Here is a 22811-nt window from a genome sequence, read left to right as displayed (position 1 = left end):
ATGGGATGGGGGTTGAGGGGTTGAACGTGGGTTGGCCTCATATAAAGCAAGTGCCATACCTCTTATCTTACCATACTATTTGTCTGGTCCCTAACTGAGATTTTCTTTAGGATATTTATGTACAAATTCATTGAAGATAGTTTTCCTTGGCATGTCTTTGTCTGGCTCTATTTATCAAGGGATTGTTGATGATACTGCAAAGACAGGTAATAGGTCATCCTGGCAGCTTTAGTGGAACTCATTAGTAAAAACCATATGGTTCTAGGCTTTTGTTTGGGGGGATATTTCTGGTTATTGTTTCAATATCCTTGCTTATAATTAGTCTGCTTCTGTTTTCTATTTCCTCCCGATTCAGTCTTGGGAGGTTATATGATTTTAAAAATTAATATTTTCTTCTAGATTATCCAACTTAGTATTATAAAGTTGTTCACAGTAATTTGTTCCAATTACTTGAATTTCTGTAATTTCAGTAATGATCTTTTTATTTTCAATCCTATAGATAAGAGGTCTCTCTCGCTTTCTGTCTCTCTCTCTCTCTCATTCTCTGTCTCTCTCTCTCTCTGGATCCAGAGAGAGGTTTTGTTATTTACAAGTATCTTTTTTGAAGAACCAGGTCTTGTTTTCTTTGCTTTTTCATACTGTCCATTTTTATCTGTTATACTTCATCCCAATTTTTATTATTTCCTTTCCTGTAATAACTTTGGGTTTTATTTGTTCTTATTCTTCTATTTCCTTGAGGTACAAATTAGATTGCTTATTTAAGACTTTCTTGTTTCCTGATGTAACTCCATTTGTTATGAATTTCTGATATCTGATTGTTTTTGGATCACATCTGCCAGCGTTCAGGGGATCTGTACTCTGTGCTTGGGAGTTATTCCTTTCAGTGCTGGGGGGTTCAAATGGTGACAGGTATGGCGGCTGGTCCTCTTACATGCAAAGCACACACTCAGTCTGTTGGGCTTTCTCTCCAGCCCCACAAATTCAGGACATCTAAATTTGAGCAAATTCTTATTCCCACAAATTAAATTTTTTTTTGTTTCACATTCTCGATTACATAGCTCCCATTGTCTAGATAACAAGAGATTTGTGTCTTCTTTGACTCCTCTTTCTTCTGATCTTCTTGCCAGTCACTTAATTCCCTGAAAAGTACCCCAGACCTCTGGTATTCATTTGCCCTTTCTATTGCAATTATCTTTGTCCTGATTCAGCTATTCTTCAATAGCCAAGACTATTTGAATAAATGTTTTCTAGTTCTAACCTCTGTCTCTATAATCCTATAACTTCTGATTTATCGTCCGAAATCCAAGATAGATGATGGTACTCTCTTCATTGAAGTCATTAAAATTTCTAGGCTCTCGTATTTACTGTATTTAGAGTAAAAATCCTCATTTTGGTGTAAAGGCAGTAACTACACAGAATCTGTTCGGCCCTGATGCATGCACAAGCCTCCACCTATGGAGGTATATTAGTTTACCTCCATTTGCAATGCAGATTCCACCCATGCTCCTTAAGCCTCTGTGGATTGTTATTTTTCTATCAATCAGAACTGTCTTTCCTGCCGTTCTTCTACTGAATTTGTTTTGAAGGCTCTGCTTCCTTTCTGAAGAGTCAGAGAGCCTGTGGATTAGGTTGAATTTCGGCTTTCCGTACAACTCTCCTTTCTTGGTCACAGATCTTATTGCTCCGGATGTTTGCTGTATTTTGTTTATGCATGTGCTTGACAGAGTTTACGTTCTTTGTGTTTTTGTTGGTGATGGTCTGTTTCCTTGTTGGGGCCACATTTGGTAGTGTTCAAGGCTGACTCCTGGAATCAGTCCTGGCAGTACGTGGGGGACCATACATATGGGATGCTAGGGATTGGACCTGGGTCTGCCATGTGCAAAGCAAAGTGTCTATCTGGTGTACTATCTCTATGGCCCCAGTTTAAGTTCTTTGGCACAGGAGCTGTGCCAAAGTGCTGACTGTCATATTACCCAGATGGTGCTCCTTCATATAATTTCCCATATGCTTGTCCTAAGTAATGAGGGCACAAATGAAAAAGATACCTGGATCCTGACTGATCATTTCCCCAGAATCAACCATAGGAGAGATATATTTCCTACAGCAACTGGAGTCTAAATTAGGTTTTATTTTACCACTAGGGTTGAGTTCTAAGACATCTCTGTACTTACTGAGAAAATTTTCCATTTTTGTACTATTATCATGATTCATTTTCTAATAATAGATTACTCTCCTAGATCTGAATTTTATTGTAGTTTCTCTGGATCTCTCAATTCATACCGACTTGCTTATTACAACTCCGTACAATATTTCAGGGAAAGTGGATCCTTATTTCCTGCCAATATATGTTCTTATTCCCCTGCCAACATATGTATGCACATGAATGCCCACATGCAAGCATATGCACACACACGGAGTATGTAACAGCTGCCAAGAGCAGATTGCTTCTAAGAAGATGAACCCAGCTCTCTACCTATTATGCAGCTGATTTGAGGTACCACGCACAAAATTTCCCTGTATTGATGTGTTCCAGTCTTCAGAAAGAAAGCTTTGAACATGGTTGAATCTGCACATCCCCCACATTATGGGCTTATAGCGGGGTTCGTTTAGCGTTTTCTGTTATTTGACCCTCAGCAGTGTGGTTCAGGGCCTCGTAAATTGGATTGCATGGGCAATAACTTTCAGTGGGGGCAATAACTTTCAGGAAAAAAGAGAGAGTAGATAATGCAAGTAATGAAGAGATAAGTTCCTTTTTTAAATTATAGGAACGTTTAATGTTTAATGTTTCTTCCTGCTTTGGTTCTCCTTCTAAGTCCGAATCTATTTTAATAACTATGTTTAGGGAAACAAACACTCTGTCACAATGTAGAGATGTTAGAATTATGTCTTCAGGGAAATATCTGATATAATAATGGGTGTGATAAACATTTAAAACTGGGTGAATGGTCCCTGTGTTCTTTGGGAGCCTTCCATTATAGTTGGAATTGATTTTTTTTAATGACAGAAAAGCAGACAAAATATAGGCTTTTATGTTAGTGAATTCAGCTGGCAACACTCTGGAGTCTCCTACAGATGTTTTGCTTTTAAGCAAGATGGGAATTTCATGGATCGCCCCCTTTCTCCCCGAGATTTTCCCAAGAGTAAATTAAAAGCATTGTGGCTATCTGAAGCATGCTGTGCTCTAGCAGGGTCGAGCCATTAACTCATATGAAACCCACCAAACTCTGGTGGCTTGTAAACCTGGATACTGACCATTCAAAGAAGAGGGAATTTATGACCCATATCAAGTATTCATTTATAACTGGGTCATGGAGGGAAAGGTTGAGTTCATTTGAAGAAATTAAAACAAGACTCATTTTGAGAGATATTAGGCACATACACATTAGGCAGAAAATAATCTCACAAGTTTTAATTTGATTTTTATAAAAAGCTTTACCAGGGAAGGTGAGTCTCAAGGTCTATTGAATTTTCGATTTTTTAAAGTCTTTTGATGCCTTGAATATATATATGTATATGTATATCTATAAGATAGAAATATGCTAAGAAGACAATTGATAGATAAAAAGAAGAAAACTGAGGAAATAATGCACTGCTGTTTAATGTATATTCATCTTTCTAACCAGTCCATAGAACTTGTGGTTTCTATTTCAGTTTCTGAGTCAAAGTCTAAGACTGCATGCTTAATATGAATATTAATAGTAATATTACTTTCCACTAAGGTCCACATTTTTCTCCTTAGACTAAAAGTTAAGACTTAATAAGAACATATTTTAATACATTTTAACTTATGATTTTAATGTCATTTTGCGAGGTGTCTTTTTTCTTTCACTATTTGTTTATAATACTGTACCATACTATATGCTTAATTTTATTTATTTTTTTCCTTAAATTTTTATTAGTGAAACACCATGAGGTACAGTTGTAGACTTACAAACCTTTGTGCTTGGGTTTCAGTTATACAATGATCAAGTACCCATCCCTCCACCAGTGCCCATTTTCCACCACCGCCAGTCCCAGTATTCCTCCGAACCCCCATCCCCCCATCCCACCCTGCCTCTGTGGCAGGGCATTCCCTTTTGTTATCTCTCTCTTTTTGAGCGCTGTGATTTGCAAAAGAGACATTGAATGGTAATCTTGTTTGGTCTATAGTCTACTCTCATCACGCATTTCCCATCCTGAGAGGAACCTCCCAACACCCTTTATTTGGTGCTCCCTTCTCTATCTGAGATGCCTTTTCCCCTAGCATGTGCGTATATGCCTAATTTTAGATGAAACATTATAAAACCATTTATTCATTTTTGGTTTTCAGTTTTAGTGCTCAGGGCTTGCTTCTGGCTTTGCTTAGGGCTCAAGGAATCATATTCAGTTGTTAGGGATTGAACTCAAGTCAGTCACATGCAAAGCAAGTGCCCTGCTCACTGTACTTTCTCTCTGGCCCCTACACTAGAATAGTACAATAAATTAAGTGACCCCCTACAATATGGCAATGATCATTCTTCTTATATTAATTATTAAATAGGATTATTATAAACTATAAACAAAATAGCATGCAAATAGCTTGTGTCCATGTAAAACAGTCACTCTTAGGTAATTTATTCATCAAGTTAATTGGTAGATACAACTATTTTCATTTGATAGATGATGAAATAAAAGTCTTATTCGGGTAAATTTATATACCCTATTACCCGACCAGTAAAATGCCAAGCTAGGAATCTAGTGACTACAGCACCAAATTTCAGATTCTGTCTGAGACAATAAAACTGTTGGTGGGTGGGGCGGAGAACATAACTGTTGCGGATAAATAAGGCATGGTCACACACTTGTACCTTAATTGTTCGTAGTAGAAACAATAGCCATGTAAAGGCACCAGAGCAGTTGTTTTTGCTTATTGTAGTGTCTCCAAACACCATGCTGATTTACCAAAGGAATTTCCCCCTTTACAGTTACTGCAGTCATTAGTATATGTGTCCAAAGGAGTCACTGCATCTTTCCTCCCGAGGATATTCCTGCAAGATTCCCATCTCGGGCTTTGTATATCAGTTCTTTCATCTTTGGATTAGTCAAAGGAATCCTTTTATCAACAGACCTTGACTCAGTAATGCCAACGTATATTTCTAAATATACCACATTCTATTTGAGTTACTAGCAAGTTGCCTGATAATTTTGATGTTCAGCTTCTTAGTCTGGAAAATAGACCAGTGATCAAAGGCAGAGATGAGGCAGAGTTAGTAAAAAGTCTTGCCAGGTTTATATCACAGCATTGCATATCGTTCAATTGAGATTAGATCATGATGGTGCTTTAAAAACATCTGAAAGTCCAGTATAGATAATGCAGTCTCCCAAATTACTCTCTTTGATTTTCAATAAAAATACACTGAACTCACCCTGAATATATTGATATTATTGTGACTAGGAATGTTTGAGACAATAGTTATGAATTATTAAGAAATAAGTTTATAATATATACAATGGTACAGTTAGTTCGTTCATTCCTTTCTGTTTTGAATAGCTCTTTGGGGAGCTCCAAGCTATTAGCCAAAACAGACGACTAAAAGAGAGACATAAATGAAGCCTATTATTTTTTGCTGCTTTCCCAGTGGACTTACCATTTCCAGCAGGTTCAAGAGCAGGCAGCTGTGCTTTCTGACAATATTATAAGCTCGGCAGCAAAGCTCTACAAAACCTTGAAAATGCTGTGGATTTTTCCCACCTTCTGTAATGAAGTACTCCATCTCTGAAGTGAAAATAAATGGAGCTCGGTCCCTATAAACCAGAAACAAAAGCAACCATTAGCAAGAGGAGAAAAGGTTTGTAGGATATTACAAGGCATGTAAACAACTGGGTTCCCCTTAAAATTTTAAATTATTTTCATTCTACCTTGGTCATTGAGAAAGAGCTGGACACACTTGCTATATTTAAATTTTATTTGATTCGTGTAATGTTTATGCAGTAGAAGAGAAGGTCACATTCTATAATAGCAGCATCCATTGTCCCATATAAAATTCCAAAGTAAATTTGAATGGAATATTATCCCATAAAATAATAACAGGTACAGTTAATAAGGAAGATTCTATTATACATACAATACATTTATTGTAGAAGTCTGACCATCTGGTAGATGGGCGGCCACGCGGTCTTTTGACTTGATCACTTGACTACCAGATGGTCAGACTTCTACCAGATGGTCAGACTTCTTCATCAAGATCATGAACAATCGTTTTGAGGCTCTTCGTGTTCCTAGAGTGAACAGACGCCATTGGGCTACACTAGCATGTGACAGGGATGATGGAGACATTACTGGCGCCATCTTGAGCAAATTGACTATTAACGGGAAATCAAGTGATCAAGTGATCAAGTGACATTTATTGTAAATTTTGAAATGATAGAACGGATTTTGTATTTGATCTCATGATATCTGGTTTTGTTTTGGGGACCCTCATCCAGTTGTGTTCAGAGATTACTACTGGCTTTGTGCCCTGGGATCACTCCTGGAGGTGCTCCTTGGTGCTGGATATCTACCCTAGGCGGGTTGCAAGCTAGGCAAGTGACCTTCCACCATACTGTCTCTCTGCATCCCTCAAAATCTCTCCTCACCACACACATACTGTATATTTTAAGTTCTTATGTTTTTCTTAGATTATAAATTGTTCTTTAGGGGAGAAGTTTCAGGTGAAAAGTACAATATATCAAAATAAGTTCTTTCAGAAGGTGATCTGTGAAAGAAATCAGATTTCACCATTTCATCATTATATGCTTAGTAAGGTTGACCAAAGGTACCTGTGTTTCATTTCACACTGGGCCCAATAAAACGCTTATCAAAAGGAGGATACTATCAGAGATTTCCTAAGAGATATTGCTCTCTGTAATCCCAAGGCTGACTAACAGAAAAATAAAGAACCAGAGCTATTGCCCAATTTTCACCATTTTTTGTCAGTACATTCTCATGTTATTTGAGACATGAAGAAATCTGAGACAAAGCATTCGTATTTATTTCTAAAAGACTAGTAAAAGGAAGATTGGATTTGTCAACTTATTGAAAGTTTCTCTTCTAAAGTGGTGAGTATGCTCTCTTCTCTTCTGTAGAGAAAAACAAAATTGGCCAAAGAGATTTTGGAAAGCTTTCATCGTCATAATCAAAGGGATGTGAAAACCCATTAGCCCCTTCCATGGCCACCACGACTATAAAGCTGATAAAGACACTTCATATTCAAACAGCAAATCCACACATACAAATGTAACTCAATTATATATCAGTAGTGTTGTAGAAACAAATTTCAGCTGTTTAAACATGATCATAGGCAATCGACAAACAACAGGATGATCGTGATCATGAAACATGATCATAGTTTAAATTTTCAGTGAGTTTTATAAAAGGAAGTATGTTCTTTCTATATGATTTATGATGCTCACTTCTGAGGAATTTTAAAGATAAGTTAGTGTTAAACCAAACTCTGTGAGAAGACAAGAAGGCCTGTATGTGATACAGACATGCCAATGCCTGCAGGTTGTGTAGTCAAAGATCTGATGTGGTTTTCTAGGCCCTCAACTGCAAACCTAACCCACGACCACAAATTTGATGTATTAGAGCTTCTATCTGAATATTTATAAATAGTATTTACAAATCTACAATGTAAATTGCTTGTGGCAAGAGGAAAGACTGTGCAATATCTGATCTCCCAGATTTTACCTGAATATGTAGCAAGAATCTCTCACTTCTGATGGTCCAAACACATGATAGACATTTTTATGTGTGACTATATTAATTTTTCTTCCTTAGTGCTGTTTATTCATAAGTCACATATGTTATTGATTCTATACTTTTTGTTTATTTTCTCTCATGAATATTGGACACCTCTATCTCTCATATTATTAAAATTAAGATATCCCAATCATTTTTTCTTACCAAAGGTCTCTTGTAATTAACCATTCTTGTAAAGACTTCTGTCCTTCCTTTTCTAACCTCCTTAATTAGTCCCACAACTAATACATTTTATATAGTTTTTAGTGGTTTTATAACCCCTCTCATGTTATTTACATCATTTCCATGGAACGAGAAAGTATTTTCCCGCCCTTTCTATATTAATGATTAGAACCACAGTTTGCTGGTATTCCATTAGATGCAGTGGCTGTAACAGTAAGTAAACACAACTCACACAGTGAACATGTGGCAGTTTGACATTTATGTGAAAAGGCCATGTGAACAAATTTATTTGTTATGGTTCTGCCATTTTGTTGTTGGAATTAATATTAGTTGATCCATCATTCCTTGAAATTATATCATTCTATGAAATACTTGAAAATAAAAGTGAAAATTGAGTTGGTTTAAAAATGCCTGTGTGCTTGGGAAACTTAAGAACATTTGTATCATAAAGCCCTTATTATTAAGGAGACAAATTTACTCAATATAGGAAATAGCAAGGCAATTAATTTTATGTGTTATTATTTATGCACTAGCTTAGTTTTAACCATACTATAGATATGATTTTCTTATATAAAATTATTAAAATCAGGCTTGCACCCCAAATATCGCTTATAACAAAGAGGAAATTGAAGTCCCTTATGATATCTGGTTGGGATGCAAGATGACCCACCTATCTTTTGCTGATTTGAGGTGGGGAGTAGAAATTTATGTATTTTTATACTGCATGTTTGTGCCATTTTGTGCCTCATAGCTGATTGGATGTATAGTAGAAGGGTTCAGGTGCTAGCCTTACTTGAGGATCCAGTAGCACAAATGGTTCCCTGATTATGACCAAGACTCACTTTTTAGCAGGCTCTAGAGCCAAGAATAACCCCTGAACACTGCCGGGTATGACCCCAAAGTCAAAACTTCAAACAAAACAAAAAAACTTGAATTTGGGAATTTCTCCAACACTGTGAAAGATATTGTTTCAGGATTAAAGTTGTAGACTGGTGGACAAATTTTGGAGCCCACACAGCCAACAGACTTTATCCAGTCTAACTACAGACTAGTAGTTAATTTAACTCTCACAAATTTAACAATATAAATGTCAGAGGAACTAGAAAGTAGGCAAAAGATAAAGAGACATATCATGGGAAGAGGATATACAAGTGGCAAAAAAGCACATGATAGTAGGTTCAACGTTATTTGCCAAAAATGAAAATTAAAGTTATATCCAGATACTACTGTATTCCTTTCTAGGCTAAATTAAAAAAAAACTGACAATACGAATGCCAATGAAGATGTGTAGAAATCGAATAACTCGTGTATTAATGGTGAAAAGTAAAATAAGACAAGCAGTCTGAAAAGCCACTCTGATGTTTCTTAAACAATAATGACAGCCACAAGTTACTACCACATAACTCACCAGTTGTACTTTTGGACATTCTTCTCAGAAAAATGAAATTTTATGTTCAACAGAAACTTACATGCAAATGCTAATAGCATCTTTATTCATGAGAAATAAAAAAGGAAAAACCCAGATGTCCTTCATCAGGTGAATAAATGAGTTTTGGTGTTCCCATAACATGGACTATTATTTGTCAATTAAAGAGACACATTATCAAGACACACCACAGCTGATGCTCTGGAGGATTGGAGCCATTCCCAAAAAGTTACATGCCGTATGATTCCATTAATGTGATATGCTTGAAAGGACAATATTACAGAAATGCTGTGATCCTCACACATAGGAGGAGGGTACAGTATGTGTGCAGGAGGTGAAGAGACAGTGAGTGTGATCACAAAAGGGTAACATGAAGAATCCTGTGGTGATCTTCAGTCTGTATTTTCACTACTTTCAATATCAGTATCTTTGTTATGGATATTTAGTTTAATTTTGTGAGATTTCACCCTTGGGAAAAACTGCTCAAAGATGCATAAACTCTTTATGTTATTTGCAACTGCATATTAATCTATAATTATATCAAAATATCAATGAAATTGTGGAGGATTCTACAAATTTAGATATTGATAGAAGCATTTAGATATTGATATAACTGGCCCCCTGGTGCCATGTAATCCCATCAACGGCCAAGATTCAGAGACTATAAAACCCAGCTCCTGGAAGAGAACAGCGCAGAGTCTCCTGCCCCCGCTCCTGGCTGTCCTCGCTGGGGCCCCTTAGAGGGGAGAGGGGTTGAGTTTCCCTCCCCACCCCGACCAGTGCTCCGGCAGCCAAAGACCTCCAGAACCAGCCACCACCATGCTGAGACCACTCTCCACACGCATGAAAGTACCGGCAGAGGAACACAGGCATACAGGTCCCGGGGCTGAGATCTCCAAGCCTGCTTGGATCGGGGCTGAGCATCCTCCCCCCAGATCATTCATATTCCAGTAGGCAGGGATCACATCCACCAACTGGCCCCCTGGCGCCATGTAATCCCATCAACGGCCAAGACTCAGAGACCATAAAACCCAGCTCCTGGAAGCACGTGGCCGCATTTGTGGCTGCACAACATCTTATTATCTCATTTCTACCTTGGACAAACTGGCAGGCTACCAAATATAACCTGCCCACACGGCAAACTCCCCGTGGTGTAGCCAATATGCCAAATACCAGTAACAATGATGGGTCTCATTCTCCTAACCCTGAAAGAGCCTTGAATATGGCATTTTTTAAAAAATCTCAGGGCTAGGACGAAGGAGACATTACTGGGGCCTGCTCGAGGCAATCGATGAACAACAGGATGGTTGTGATCGTGATCGTGATAGAAGCATTGGATTTGGCTGGTGCCAATTTGGATAGAGGAGAGATAAGATGAGAGCCGGGAAATTTAAAAAAAATAATGGGCCACACCCAGCAGGGCTTACTTCTGACTCTCTATTCAGGAATCACTTCTGGTGGGGCTTGGGGGACCATATGGGGTACTGGGGATTGAACCTGTGTCTTCCACTTGCAAGGCAAGTGCCTTACCCACTGCATTCTTTCTCTGAGCCCGAAATGTGGGAAATCCTACATATTCTGTGAATTGGTAGATGGGACTCATTCTAGGGGCTGGAGAGGTAGTACAGCAGGTAATTTCTTTGTACATGGCTGACCCAGATTCTATCCCTAGCACCCAATATAGTCCTCAGAGCACTGCCCGCAGGGTGAACGAAGCTTGATAATCATGATGAATGCACTGTGACACAACTCTGAGTTGTTATATTACGTTAACAGCTTTTCTTTTGCTAAACTATTCCTTAAATACGTACACCTTTAAACAATTGCTTGTGTTCAAAGTTTTGAGCACGTAAGTTACTTAACAAAACAATAATTCAGAGAAGCAATCCCTCACATTTTAATTGTTTCATCTTGAAATAGTAAAGTAAAGGCCCTCCCGTTGATCATCGATTTGCTCGAGTGGGCCCAGTAACGTCTCCATTGGAGACTTTGTTGTTACTGTGTCTGGCATATCGAATACTCTCGGTAGCTTGCCGGGCTCTCTGAGAGGGGCGGAGGAATCGAACTCGGGTTGGCCATGTTGGCTGCGTGCAAGGCAAACGTCCTACCCGCTGTGCTATCGCTCCAGCCCCAGCTAATACCAACAGTTCTAGGTAGTCTTTGGCCATACAAAGTTCAGCAGACCAATCCCTGGGAGATTTGAAAGCTAGAGTGGGCATTTTCATATTTCACTTGACTATTCTATTACATGTTCTTTATTAACAAAGAGTAATTTTACCCAATTTTCACTCAAAAATACAACATATAAAAAGAACATATTGAATAAATGAGGGAGAGATCATGCAGTTTAATGTTTGGTCTTAGGTTCTGAGTGCCTTTTTCACAATGCATTTTTGTATATATCTTGTTGTATACTCATAAATATAACTGGGAATTTTATATATATCCTGACAATATAGGCAGGGTAATTATGTCATCTGGTACTAAAAACAGTATTCTGAGATTACTGAGAAATGGGAATATAAATTTTTTATGTGGGACCTTCCATGTCACCTCTTACTGCCCGTGATCTTGAGCATGGAACAAGTAAGACATCCTTCCATATTAGTTCTTGGTTTGTGTATTAGAGATGATAACAGTAGTTGTCTCAAAGTGTTCCTGTGAGCATTAGTTTATGCAGACAAAGTACTTAATGGGGGTTTGAAGGGTAATTTTGACAGTTTCCTTTATAAGCTGATCCCCCAAACTGAATAATGTAGTATGACAACCAGGACCACTTTTTTCCTGCCTCTCCTAGTGATAGTGTATGGCAATTTGAGTAATTGTCTGCTTCAATATTCATAATAAATATAAGAGATAGAAGAGATATAATAAATATAAGAGTAGAAGGGAAATAGAGAACACTCCAAGGATTCATGACAGTAGAGTTCATGTGTGGGGTATTGAAAGCACACACATATTTTCTGCTTGTAGAGTGAAGCTCATCTAACATTTGCCTGAGCAACTTCTAGGTGAGTAGACTTTTCTCCCAGATTTGAAAGACTTGGTGTTTAAATATATGTTTGGACCTTGAGCTGAGAAATAGGGTCCAGTTATGATGCAGAGTTTATGTTTTATTATTGAAGTTGTTATTATTAATGGACTGAATTTCAAATGCTTTTGTCCCCAGGAAACATAGTAAAATAAAAAAATGGCTAAAAGATTTCTGTAAGTTGCCAGTTCTTAGAAAAGCTAAAAGTGATATTTGCTTACAAATAAAATGACTACAAAATACATGTGGGATGCTTGAACCTACACATTTTCTGATACCACAATTTACCTACATTGCAAATAAGACATTTTGCTATCCAACATAAATGACAGAAGTCAGGCTGCAGTAATAGTGTGACATTAGGGTGCTTGCCTTACATGCAGTCAACCCACGTTTGATCCCCAGCATACCAGATGGTCTCCACCATGAACCCTGCCTGGAAGGATCCCTGATCACAGAGCCAGGGGTCATCCCTGAGCACTGCATGGTCTTGGTCCCCCAAACCAACAATCAAACAAACACACAAAAATAATGAATAGAAGTAAGGTGCAGAAAACAGGTTGAAGGTAGAGATCAAGCAGGGATTGGAAGCATTTCAATTATCATGCATTATTATTCAATGTGCATTATTAAAAATTTTTTGGTGAAATGTGGAACAGACCATCATTATTCACCTCATCTATTTTTGTTAAGTTTAACACCAGGAGTGATCCCTCCCAGCACAAGAGGAAACGAGCTGGGACAAATGGGAGTATGTACTATCTCTTCATTTGGACTCAGGCTTAGGTGAGATTTGCAATCTTTATAACTGGACTCAGCCTTGAGGTCAACGGGATACTTAACTTGACAGACCAGTTGTCCCTTAGACCAGGCAAAGGAGCCAGCTGTGATTCTATCTTAAGTATGTTCAATTCACAAGGGGCACAAGCTTCTAGGTGGTGGGGAGCCCCAATCCTTCCACAAATCTTTACATTTTTCTTTTCTCTCTCCCCTTCTTTCCTCTCTCAGACATTCTTCTACCTTTCTCAAATGTCCCTCAGCCTTTTCATTCAAAATCCCCCAGGTCTCTCTGAAGAAAATTCATGCTTATGTTATTTATTTATTTATTGTTTTTCTTTTTCGGGTCACGCCTGGCGATGCACAGGGGTTACTCCTGGCTCTGAACTCAGGAACTACTCCTGGTGGTGCTTGGGGGACCATATGGGATGCTGAGGATCAAACCCAGCCGTGTGCAAGGCAAACACTGTACCATCGCTCCAGCCCCTTATTTTATTTTAACCAGAGAGGCTTTGTACTGAGAATGGTGTGGATCTTGCAAAGGAGGCCACTTCAAAGAAACTAGGTAACAAAACTTAGTGAAATAGTGAGATCAAGTGGAAGAGAAAGAACTGGCACAGAGAGGAAGGGAATAACCAAATGACTTCATCTCCTAGAATTATCTGAGGGTTCTTTGAAAATGCAGAGTACCGTTCAGATGCCTGGAGTCATTTGCCTAAGACCCAACTGCAAACCTCTCTGAAATGTAGACTATACCACTGTTTTCAAGGCTAACCAATTGCGCTATATCACAGTGGGTAGGGCATTTGCCTTGCACGTGGCCAACCCAGTCGACCCTAGTTCGATTCCTCCACCCCTCACTGAGAACCAGCAAGCTACTGAGAGTATCTCGTCCACATAGCAAAGCCTGGCAAGCTCCCCGTGACATATCTGATATGCCAAACACAGTAACAATAAGTCTCACAATGAAGACGTTACTGGGCCCGCTCGAGCAAATTGATGAACAATGGGAGAACAGTGCTGTGTTGTATAATACTATAATATTATTGTCTAATCTAATCATTATAATTTTGGCTTGTTTTGCCCTCCCTCGACCCACCCCAGCAGTGCTCAGGGATTACTCCTGGCTCTGTGCTCTGGAATCACTCTTGGTAATGCTCAGGGAACTATACATGGAATTGGGTATTAAAATTCAGATTGGCCACGAAGGCAAACAATTACTGTCTCTCCCACGCCTAAAATTAATCATTTTAACTATTTTAAAGACAGAGTTCAGTGGCATTGAATACATTCCTAGTGGTGCGCATTCGTCATTGCAATTCACATCCATAGCGCTTTTCACCATATAAAACTGAAATTCTATACCTCTTAGACAAAAATCTCCAACCCTCCACCCCACCCCACAAATGCTGGTTCCCTTGAATTTTTTTTCTGTATTATTCTGATACTTCAGTGTTCATCCATGCTGAAAGTGTATGGTAGAATTTTCTTTCCTCTAGGCTAAAAATATATTTTATTGTATATGGATACGTATGCATATAAACCACTCTCTCCTTAGCTGTTCATCTGCTGATGAACACTTGTGTTGTTTCCACATTTTAGTTATTGTGAATAATATTAGTATAAATATTTTTGTACAAAAATCTATTTGAGAACTGCTTTTAGTTTTTCTGGGTTTTTTTTTTTTTGTACATGCCCAGAAGTAGAATTTCTAGATTGTGTGGTAATTTTTTTTTAATTTTTGAGGAACTGTCCTGCTGTTTCCCACAGCAGCTGTAGTATTTTACAATTCCATCAACAGTGTAAAAGGCTTCGAGTTCTCCACACGCCTCCTGCCAATATTTCTTTTCTTTGATTTTCTTTTTCCACAGCGGAGATCCTAATGGCCATGAAGTAGTCAGCATCTAATTTTAAATCTCAACCCCCAGACTCCCACATGTTGTGTGATCTGTGTTTAAATCTCGGTAAATTTCTAGCTAAAATAATTGAATATGGCAAGTCTTTAATAATTTGTCTTCAGAAAAGTTTAATTTTCTCGTGTCAAGGGAAGGAAATTTATGATAATTTTGGATTGGTTCTTTAATCCACCAAAATTGATCCTTGATAAGTGATAGGCATGCCAGTTTGTGACAAAAGTACAAAGAGATTCTTTGGCACTCACAGCTGGAAAGGTCTTGAAAAATATGTAGCTTCTAGAATATTCAGATGCTGTTTGAATAAAAGTGTTTCTTAATAAATAATTTTGTAACTAATAGACAAATGAAACTCATCAAATTTCAAAGAATGCTGTCAGAGTACATTATACATTAATGTGAGGAACATTAATATCTATGTAGCATTTGATCACTGTGGATATTGTATCAAACCAGAATATTTTTCATAGTTAAAAATTAATATTTCCATCTGCTAAGGAAGTTTTTCTTTTCCAAAGATGTTTTTAAATTTAGGTGATTTATGCATAAATATGATAGTACTCAAATTAAAAATTAAAAAATTAATCAGCAATATTTAATTGGTTATTGAAGATGTCAAAATGATTATATGGGAAAATTGTTTGGGCTTATATTGAAATAAAAATATAAGATTAATTGTATCTAGTGTTTGGTGATCTGTTGAAATAAAACTTAAAAATTATATAAAGCATTGTGTAAGAAGACATAGTTAATGTCTATTCTAGTTTAAGCATTTTAGTCAGAAAATAAGTTTAAATTTAATTTTTTGAGTTTTCATCTATTTTAAGTGGATTTATATGTTTCAGTGATAAATATTTAATACCACTTCACTCTTGGGGGAAGTCTATGGTTTGTGATGTTCACCAGTTTCTGTGCTGATATCTTCCTACAATAGCTGATGGCAGGCTGCCAGCTGATGCAACTGCACATGGAGGGGAGAGGGAATCTACACAAGGGATCTTGTAAATCACAGTGAGCCAGGCACAGCACATTAAAATTATATTAGAAGTCAAGAATTATTTGGTGAAATAAGGGGTGTTGGGAAGATCCTCCCAGGACGGGAGAAGCATGCTGAAAGTAGACTATAGACCGAACATGACTGCCACTCAATTCCTCTTTTGCAAACACAGCCCCCCAAAAGAGAGAGAGAGAGAGAGAACAAAAGGGAGTGCCCTGCCACAGAGGCAACGTAGGATGGGGGTGTGGGGGTGAGAGGGATACTGGGATTGGTGGGGGTGGAGAATGGGCACTGGTGGAGGGATGGGTACTCGATCATTGTATAACTGAAACCCAAGCACAAAAATTTGTAAGTCTACAACTGTACCTCATGGTGTTTCACTAATAAAAATTTTAAAAAAAAGAATTATTTGGTGAAATAATTTGCAACCTGAATCAGCTTGATGGTGTAATCCATCAAAAGGCTAACATCTAGAGACTGTAAAGAACTCAGAGTTTAGTATATGAATTTCAGTGCACACATATGCCTTAAAGTTAAGGCATTTTGATCATTTTTAAATATAAAGAAACAATAACTACCTATAGAAGCTATCTCATTTCTGCGACTTCATTTAGAATACTTTTGTTATAATTACAGCAAATATATATATACACATCATATATATTTAACACATAAATGTCTATCAGTTCATTAACTCTTCAAAATCAATCCATCTAATACAAGACTAAACTAAAGCACACAGAAGCCATTTGATCATGCCATAAGCAGATGATAGTGTAGGATTAAAAATATCCCATGCATCAAAATTCTATAAAGAAACTCTCAGAACTCAATAGAGAAACATCCAATGATCTTATCCAAAATTGGGAAGAGAAGATGAAGAGGCATTTTCCTGAAGAAGACATGCAGCTGTTCAATAGGTATATGGAAAAACTGCTCATACTCATGACTAGGGAAATGAAAATCAAAGCAATGTTGGGTATAATCTCAGCTTCATAGTGTAATGGTTAGCACTCTGGACTCTGCGCTACTTCAGGGCAGTGAAAATAGCACATATACCAAAAAGTATGGAAACATTCACTGTTGGTGGAGTAGTGGTGAGCAAGGATCCCCCATTTATTATTGGTAGGAATGTTATCTGCTTCAGCCTCTCTGGAAAGCAACATCCAAAAGAACAAAAGCAACCAGTGTTGGCGTGGATGTGGCGAGAAAGGGACCCCCCCCCCCCCTTCACTGCTGGTGGGAACGCTGACTGGTTCAGCCCTTTTGGAAAACAGTATGGACGATTCTCAAAAAATTAGAAATTTAGCTCCCGTTTGACCCAGCAATGCCATTCCTGGGAATATACCCTAGAGAGGCCAAAAAGTATAGACGAAGTGATATCTGCACTTGTTTGTTCATTGCAGCACGGTTTACAATAGCTAGAATCTGGAAAAATCCTTAATTCCCACAGAACAGATGACTGGTTAAAGAAACTTTGGTACATCTACACAATGGAATGCTATGTAGCTGTTAGAAAGGATGAAGTCATGAAATTTACATACATGTGGTACTACATGGAAAGTATCATTCTAAGTGAAATGAGTCAAAAAGAGAGGGACAGACATAGAAAGATTTCATTCATCTGGGGAACATAAAGTAATAAAATAGGAGACTAACACCCAAGAATAGCCGAGATAAATACCAAGAGGTTTACTCCATGGCTTGGAGGGCAGCCACACATGCTAGGGGAAAAGGCAGCTCAGATAGAGAAGGGAGCACCAAATAAAGCGTGCTGGGAAGATCCGCCCAGGATGGGAGATGCATGCTGAGAGTAGACTATAGACCGAACATGATGGTCACTCAATGCCTCTTCTGCAAACCACAGCACCCAAAAGGAGAGAGAGAACAAAAGGGAATGCCCTGCCACAGAGGCAGGGTGGTATGGAGGGGCGGAGGTGGTAGGAATACTGGGATTAGTGGTGGTGGAGAATGGGCACTGGTGGAGGGATGGGTATTCGATCATTGTGTAACTGAAACCCAAGCACAAAAATTTGTAAGTCTACAACTGTATCTCATGGTGTTTCACTAATAAAAATTAAAAAAAAAAAGAATTCCTGTAAAACTCAGTGATACCACTTTTTGGCATCTACTCCCCAAAAGTAGCACTGTAGCACTGTCCTCCTGTTGTTCATCGATTTGCTTGAGCTGGCACCAGTAACGTCTCCATCGTGAGACTTGTTATTATTTTTGGCATATCGAATATGCCACGGGAAGCTTGCCAGGCTTTGCCGTGCAGGCGGGATACTCTTGGTAGCTTGTCAGGCTCTCCGAGAGAGGCAGAGGAATTGAACCCAGGTCAGCTGCGTGCAAGACAAAGGTCCTACCCGCTGTGCTATTGCTCCAGCCCATCCCCAAATGTAAGAACATTAATTTGAAAGGGTATATGCAGACCTATGTTCACTTCAGTGCTTAAAGTAATAGCAAATATATTTAAACAATGCAAATGCTCAAATACAGATGAATAGATCAAGGACTTGTGGTACATATTCCTGAAGGAATATCATACAGCTCTAAGAAAAAACAGAATCATGCAAGTTTCTGTGACGTGGATGGAACTAGAGGATATCATGCTGTGTGAAGGCAGGCAGAAAAACACAGATAATGATCTCTCTCATTCTTTAAAGATACAAAACAAAGTTGTCTTTAAATAGCAAGGCAGAAACAAAAGGCTAATAAAGGCAACACAATGAGAGAATTAACTCGCATAGCTGAGTTTAGGAGGGTTGCGGTGGGGTGGGGGTCGTGTGGGGAGGGAGAATGTTGAAGGAAAGAGCTTGGGGACCCTGGGGGAGGGAGGTGAGTACACTGGTGATGGTTTGGGGCTGGGATTATGTACATGTGAAACCATAATTAACATATTGTAAATCATGAGACTTCAATTTAGATAAATAGAAATAAACCTAAAATACAATAAAATAAGTGGTAGGGCGTTCGCCTTACACGCGGACAACATGGCCGACCTGAGTTTGATTCCTCCGCCCCTCTCGGAGAGCCCGGCAAGCTACAGAGAGTATTCGATATGCCAGACACAGTAACAACAAAGTTTCCAATGGAGACGTTACTGGGCCCGCTTGAGCAAATCGACGATCAACAGGAGGGCCTTTTACCTTTATTTCAACAAAAAAAATATTTAAAAAGAGTCCTACCAGTCTCTCTCCAATGTAACTGACCATGTCCAAAACAGAGCAAGTAGGGCGTTTGCCTTGTATGCAGCTGACCCAGGTTCGATTCCTTGGCCCCTCTCAGAGAGCCTGGCAAGCTATGGAGAGTATCCCACCCGCAGTGTAGAGCCCGACAAGCTCCTCATGGCATATCCGATATGCCAAAAACAGTAACAATAAGTCTCACAATGGAGACGTTACTGGTGCCCGCTCGAGCAAATAAATGAACAATGGGAGGACAGTGCTACAGTGCTACAGTGCCTCTAAAATTATCTAGAAAGAAGTCTACAAGAAAGACCTCATTCAAATCTGACATTGTCAAGGTGACAGAGAATATAGATCAGCTTAAATCTGGGGTGGAGCACACCCAGAGGTGCTGGGCAGCTGCTCTTGGCTCTGGTTTCAAGAGTTGTTCCTGATGGCTCTCGGAACACTGTATTATGCCAGGGATCAATTCTTTGAACCGTGTCGTGCAGGAACGCTCCTTAACATTTGTTCTATCTTTCTGGCCCTATGATTTTGCAAACACAACTTGCTTTTTGTGGTCCTAGGGATGAAACCCAGTCTCATGCATGCTGGGCAGGCCCTTTATCACTGAGCCATATCCTTAGCCCCGGGCTTCTTTAAGATTTTTGTCACTCCTTTTCCCCCAAGAAATGCAGCATGTATGAACACTGCCAAAGACTTTGGATTTACTACACATGTGATTTTTAGCTCATTTTTGGCTGTTGCATCTTCAGAAACCTTGTACTGTTGCCACATTCAGCTACACCCCCGTGGGGTCGTGACTTATGTGGAAATAATAGTTTGAATGTAAAAATAAATGCATGAAACAATGAGTTATGAGAGCATAAATATCACCAGTAAAGGTTGTCCTTAATTTGTCCTCTTCTAAAAGAGAAAAATCACCATCAAGAAATTATTGAGTCAGATTTAGAGTTTATTGCAGCATGTATTTTGTGTAATAAAAAATAGAGAAAATCTCAGTAGAGAGGAACTGTGGAAATGTGTGGAGACATAATTGTTAGTCATCCAATTTGAATCTTTGAGAAAACATTTTAAAGCGAAGATAAATAATTTCTTAGAGGAAAAATCAGTTGGTCTCAAAAAGTTGGTGAATTTCTTCATTATTTCCATATTATGAGATAGACAAAATTTTCCCAAGTAGTTCTGGGCTAAACTTTTTTTGTGCATTTATTAATATGTTTATTAAAGTCTATGAAGAATATAATATCATTAGGGAAATTATAGATCAAATAATAGTGAAAACAAATCCTATGAAAAGGGAAAGTACTCTTCTGTATAGAGTATGCATCATGAAATATACATGTATCATGGCATATATGTATTTATTTTATGCACCATTGGTGCTGTTTATTTGGAGAACTTTGATGACTTCAAGTTAGAAAATCACTTTTATATCGTGGGATAGCATAACATGGCTTGAGGCACTATCATGATTACCAGGTTCAAGGGATTTATTCATCTTATTCACTATATTGAAAATTCCAAAATAAAATAAAATCTAGGTGCATTTATTCTTGCTCTAATGTAGTTAGACTTTTTATCAGGTGAAGCAAATATAAATTCATCAATAAATATTGCTAGAGAGGCCTCAGTTCTTGTAAAATTCCCAAAATACCATTGGTGTCGAGATTGGAAAAGGTTAAGAAAAGGTTTTTTAAATTTATTCCTCTTCTTAGCTTTAATTTTTTTATTTTATTAACATACCATAATTTGCAAAGTTGCTCATAATAGAGTTGTGTTTCAGGCATAAAATATTCCAACACCAATCCCACCATCCATGGCCCCTTCCTTCCACTCATCTCCCCAGGTTCCCTACCAACCCTCAGCCTGTCTTGGTAGACACATCACTTGATCACTTGATCCCCTGTTATTCATCGATTTACTCAAGCGTGTTCCAGTAATGTCTCCATTCATCCCTGTTGCGTGCAAGTGTAGCCCAATGGCATCTGTTCATTCTAGGAACATGCAGAGCCTCAAACCGATCATTCAGGGTCTTGACGAAGAAGTCTAACCATATTGTAGGTGGGCATCCATGCGATCTTTTGACATCCCGTGGAATCCAGTCAGTAATGGCTCTAGTCCAGCGGTTGTCTGTAAACCTCATTACGTGTCTAGCCCATCTGATTTTTGATGCCTTGGCAAATGAGATAGCGTCCCTGATTCTTGAGCGTTGATGGAGATGAGTAGTGTCACTACTTCCACTACCCAGCCGTCGCCACACTCCAGGACGCTTTCCAGCAAAGCGGCCGCGCGACACATCATAAGACACTAAATACCCATCTTCCGGAATTGTCGTACCATATTTGATAGGGTTCAAATATGGTAACACCTACAAGGGTGATTAGAGGTCTCCCCAAAAGCCTCTATCCCTCTCGGAAAGACTGGCAAGCTACCGAGAGTATTCTGCCCGCATGGAAGAGCCTGGCAAGCTATCCGTTGTGTATTCGATATGCCAAAACCAGTAACTACAACTGGTCTCATTCACCTGACCCTGAAGGCTTCACTGACATGGCAGCACTGAGAAGGATGAGAAAGGAGAGGCCGACAAAATCTCAAGGCCGACCTAGGCTGCCACAACGAAGGAAGACAAAAATGATCGTCTGTACTTTCAATGCACGTACGCTAGCATCAGATGCGTCCATCGAGGACCTGAAGGTACAAGCGCGAATGATCAAGTACGACATCATTGGTCTGACCGAGACAAGAAGGCACGAATCTCACCATGCTGTTTTCGACAATGGAGAAGAATTGTTCCTCAGAACATGCGATAAAAGAGGTGTCGGAGGCGTCGGTGTCCATGTCAACACAAACTTGGCCAAGAGCATTGATTCATTCGAATGCCTAACAACCCTAATCAGACATTTACATTTGAATAGATGTGGCTCACTGCCTGCAGTTTCTATCTTCGTTGTCTACGCACCAACATCTCATTATGATGAAAGAGAAATCGAGAAGTTCTACATGGAGCTAGAGAAGTTCTATAAAGAAAACCACACCTTCTACAAGATCATTGTGGGCAATTTTAATGCCAAGATAGGACCGAGAAGATCAGCTGAAGAACTTCACATCAGGACCCATGGCCTAGAATGGAACGAACAGGGTGAGAGACTGTCTGAGTTCATCATGTCAACCAAGACCATTCATGGTAACTCACAGTTCCAGAAGGCAGAATCTAAACGATGGACATGGGAGTCTCCCGGTGGACGATTCCACAATGAAATAGACCACATCATATTCAATCGACGGTTTTGCCTGACTGATGTCGCTGTTCTCCCAAAATTTCGAATGGGATTGGACCACCGTCTCCTTCATGCAAAATTCTACTTCACAGAGCGGGGAAAAAGGGCTGCAAAGTTCAAAAAGAGAACTCCCAGAATGACCACCAGCTAGGAACTCTGGGGTACTATTGCAGCAACATGGGAAGATGCCACTGTTGACAACATTGACGAGGAATATGACCGACTGGTTCAGCACCTCCATGAATGTGCGAGGAACACCAAGAGAGAGATAGCCACA

At 39.0% G+C, this 22811-nt stretch overlaps 1 protein-coding gene across 1 annotated transcript in view; it reads right to left on the bottom strand.

Moving 5' to 3' along the window:
• PIK3C2G (phosphatidylinositol-4-phosphate 3-kinase catalytic subunit type 2 gamma) overlaps positions 1-22811 on the bottom strand; it is a 375313-nt gene that overhangs the window by 96189 nt on the left and 256313 nt on the right. The window contains exon 25 of the mRNA XM_056134595.1: positions 5607-5763. Within this exon, the coding sequence (XP_055990570.1) occupies positions 5607-5763 (157 nt within the window). The remainder of the gene's footprint in view (positions 1-5606; positions 5764-22811) is intronic.

This window comes from Sorex fumeus, unplaced genomic scaffold (assembly GCF_029834395.1).
Source record: "Sorex fumeus unplaced genomic scaffold, SorFum_2.1 ptg000100l, whole genome shotgun sequence".
NCBI classification, from domain to species: domain Eukaryota; kingdom Metazoa; phylum Chordata; class Mammalia; order Eulipotyphla; family Soricidae; genus Sorex; species Sorex fumeus.
The sequence above is the reverse complement of the archived record's forward strand: the minus strand, read 5'-3'. Positions and strand labels throughout refer to the sequence as shown.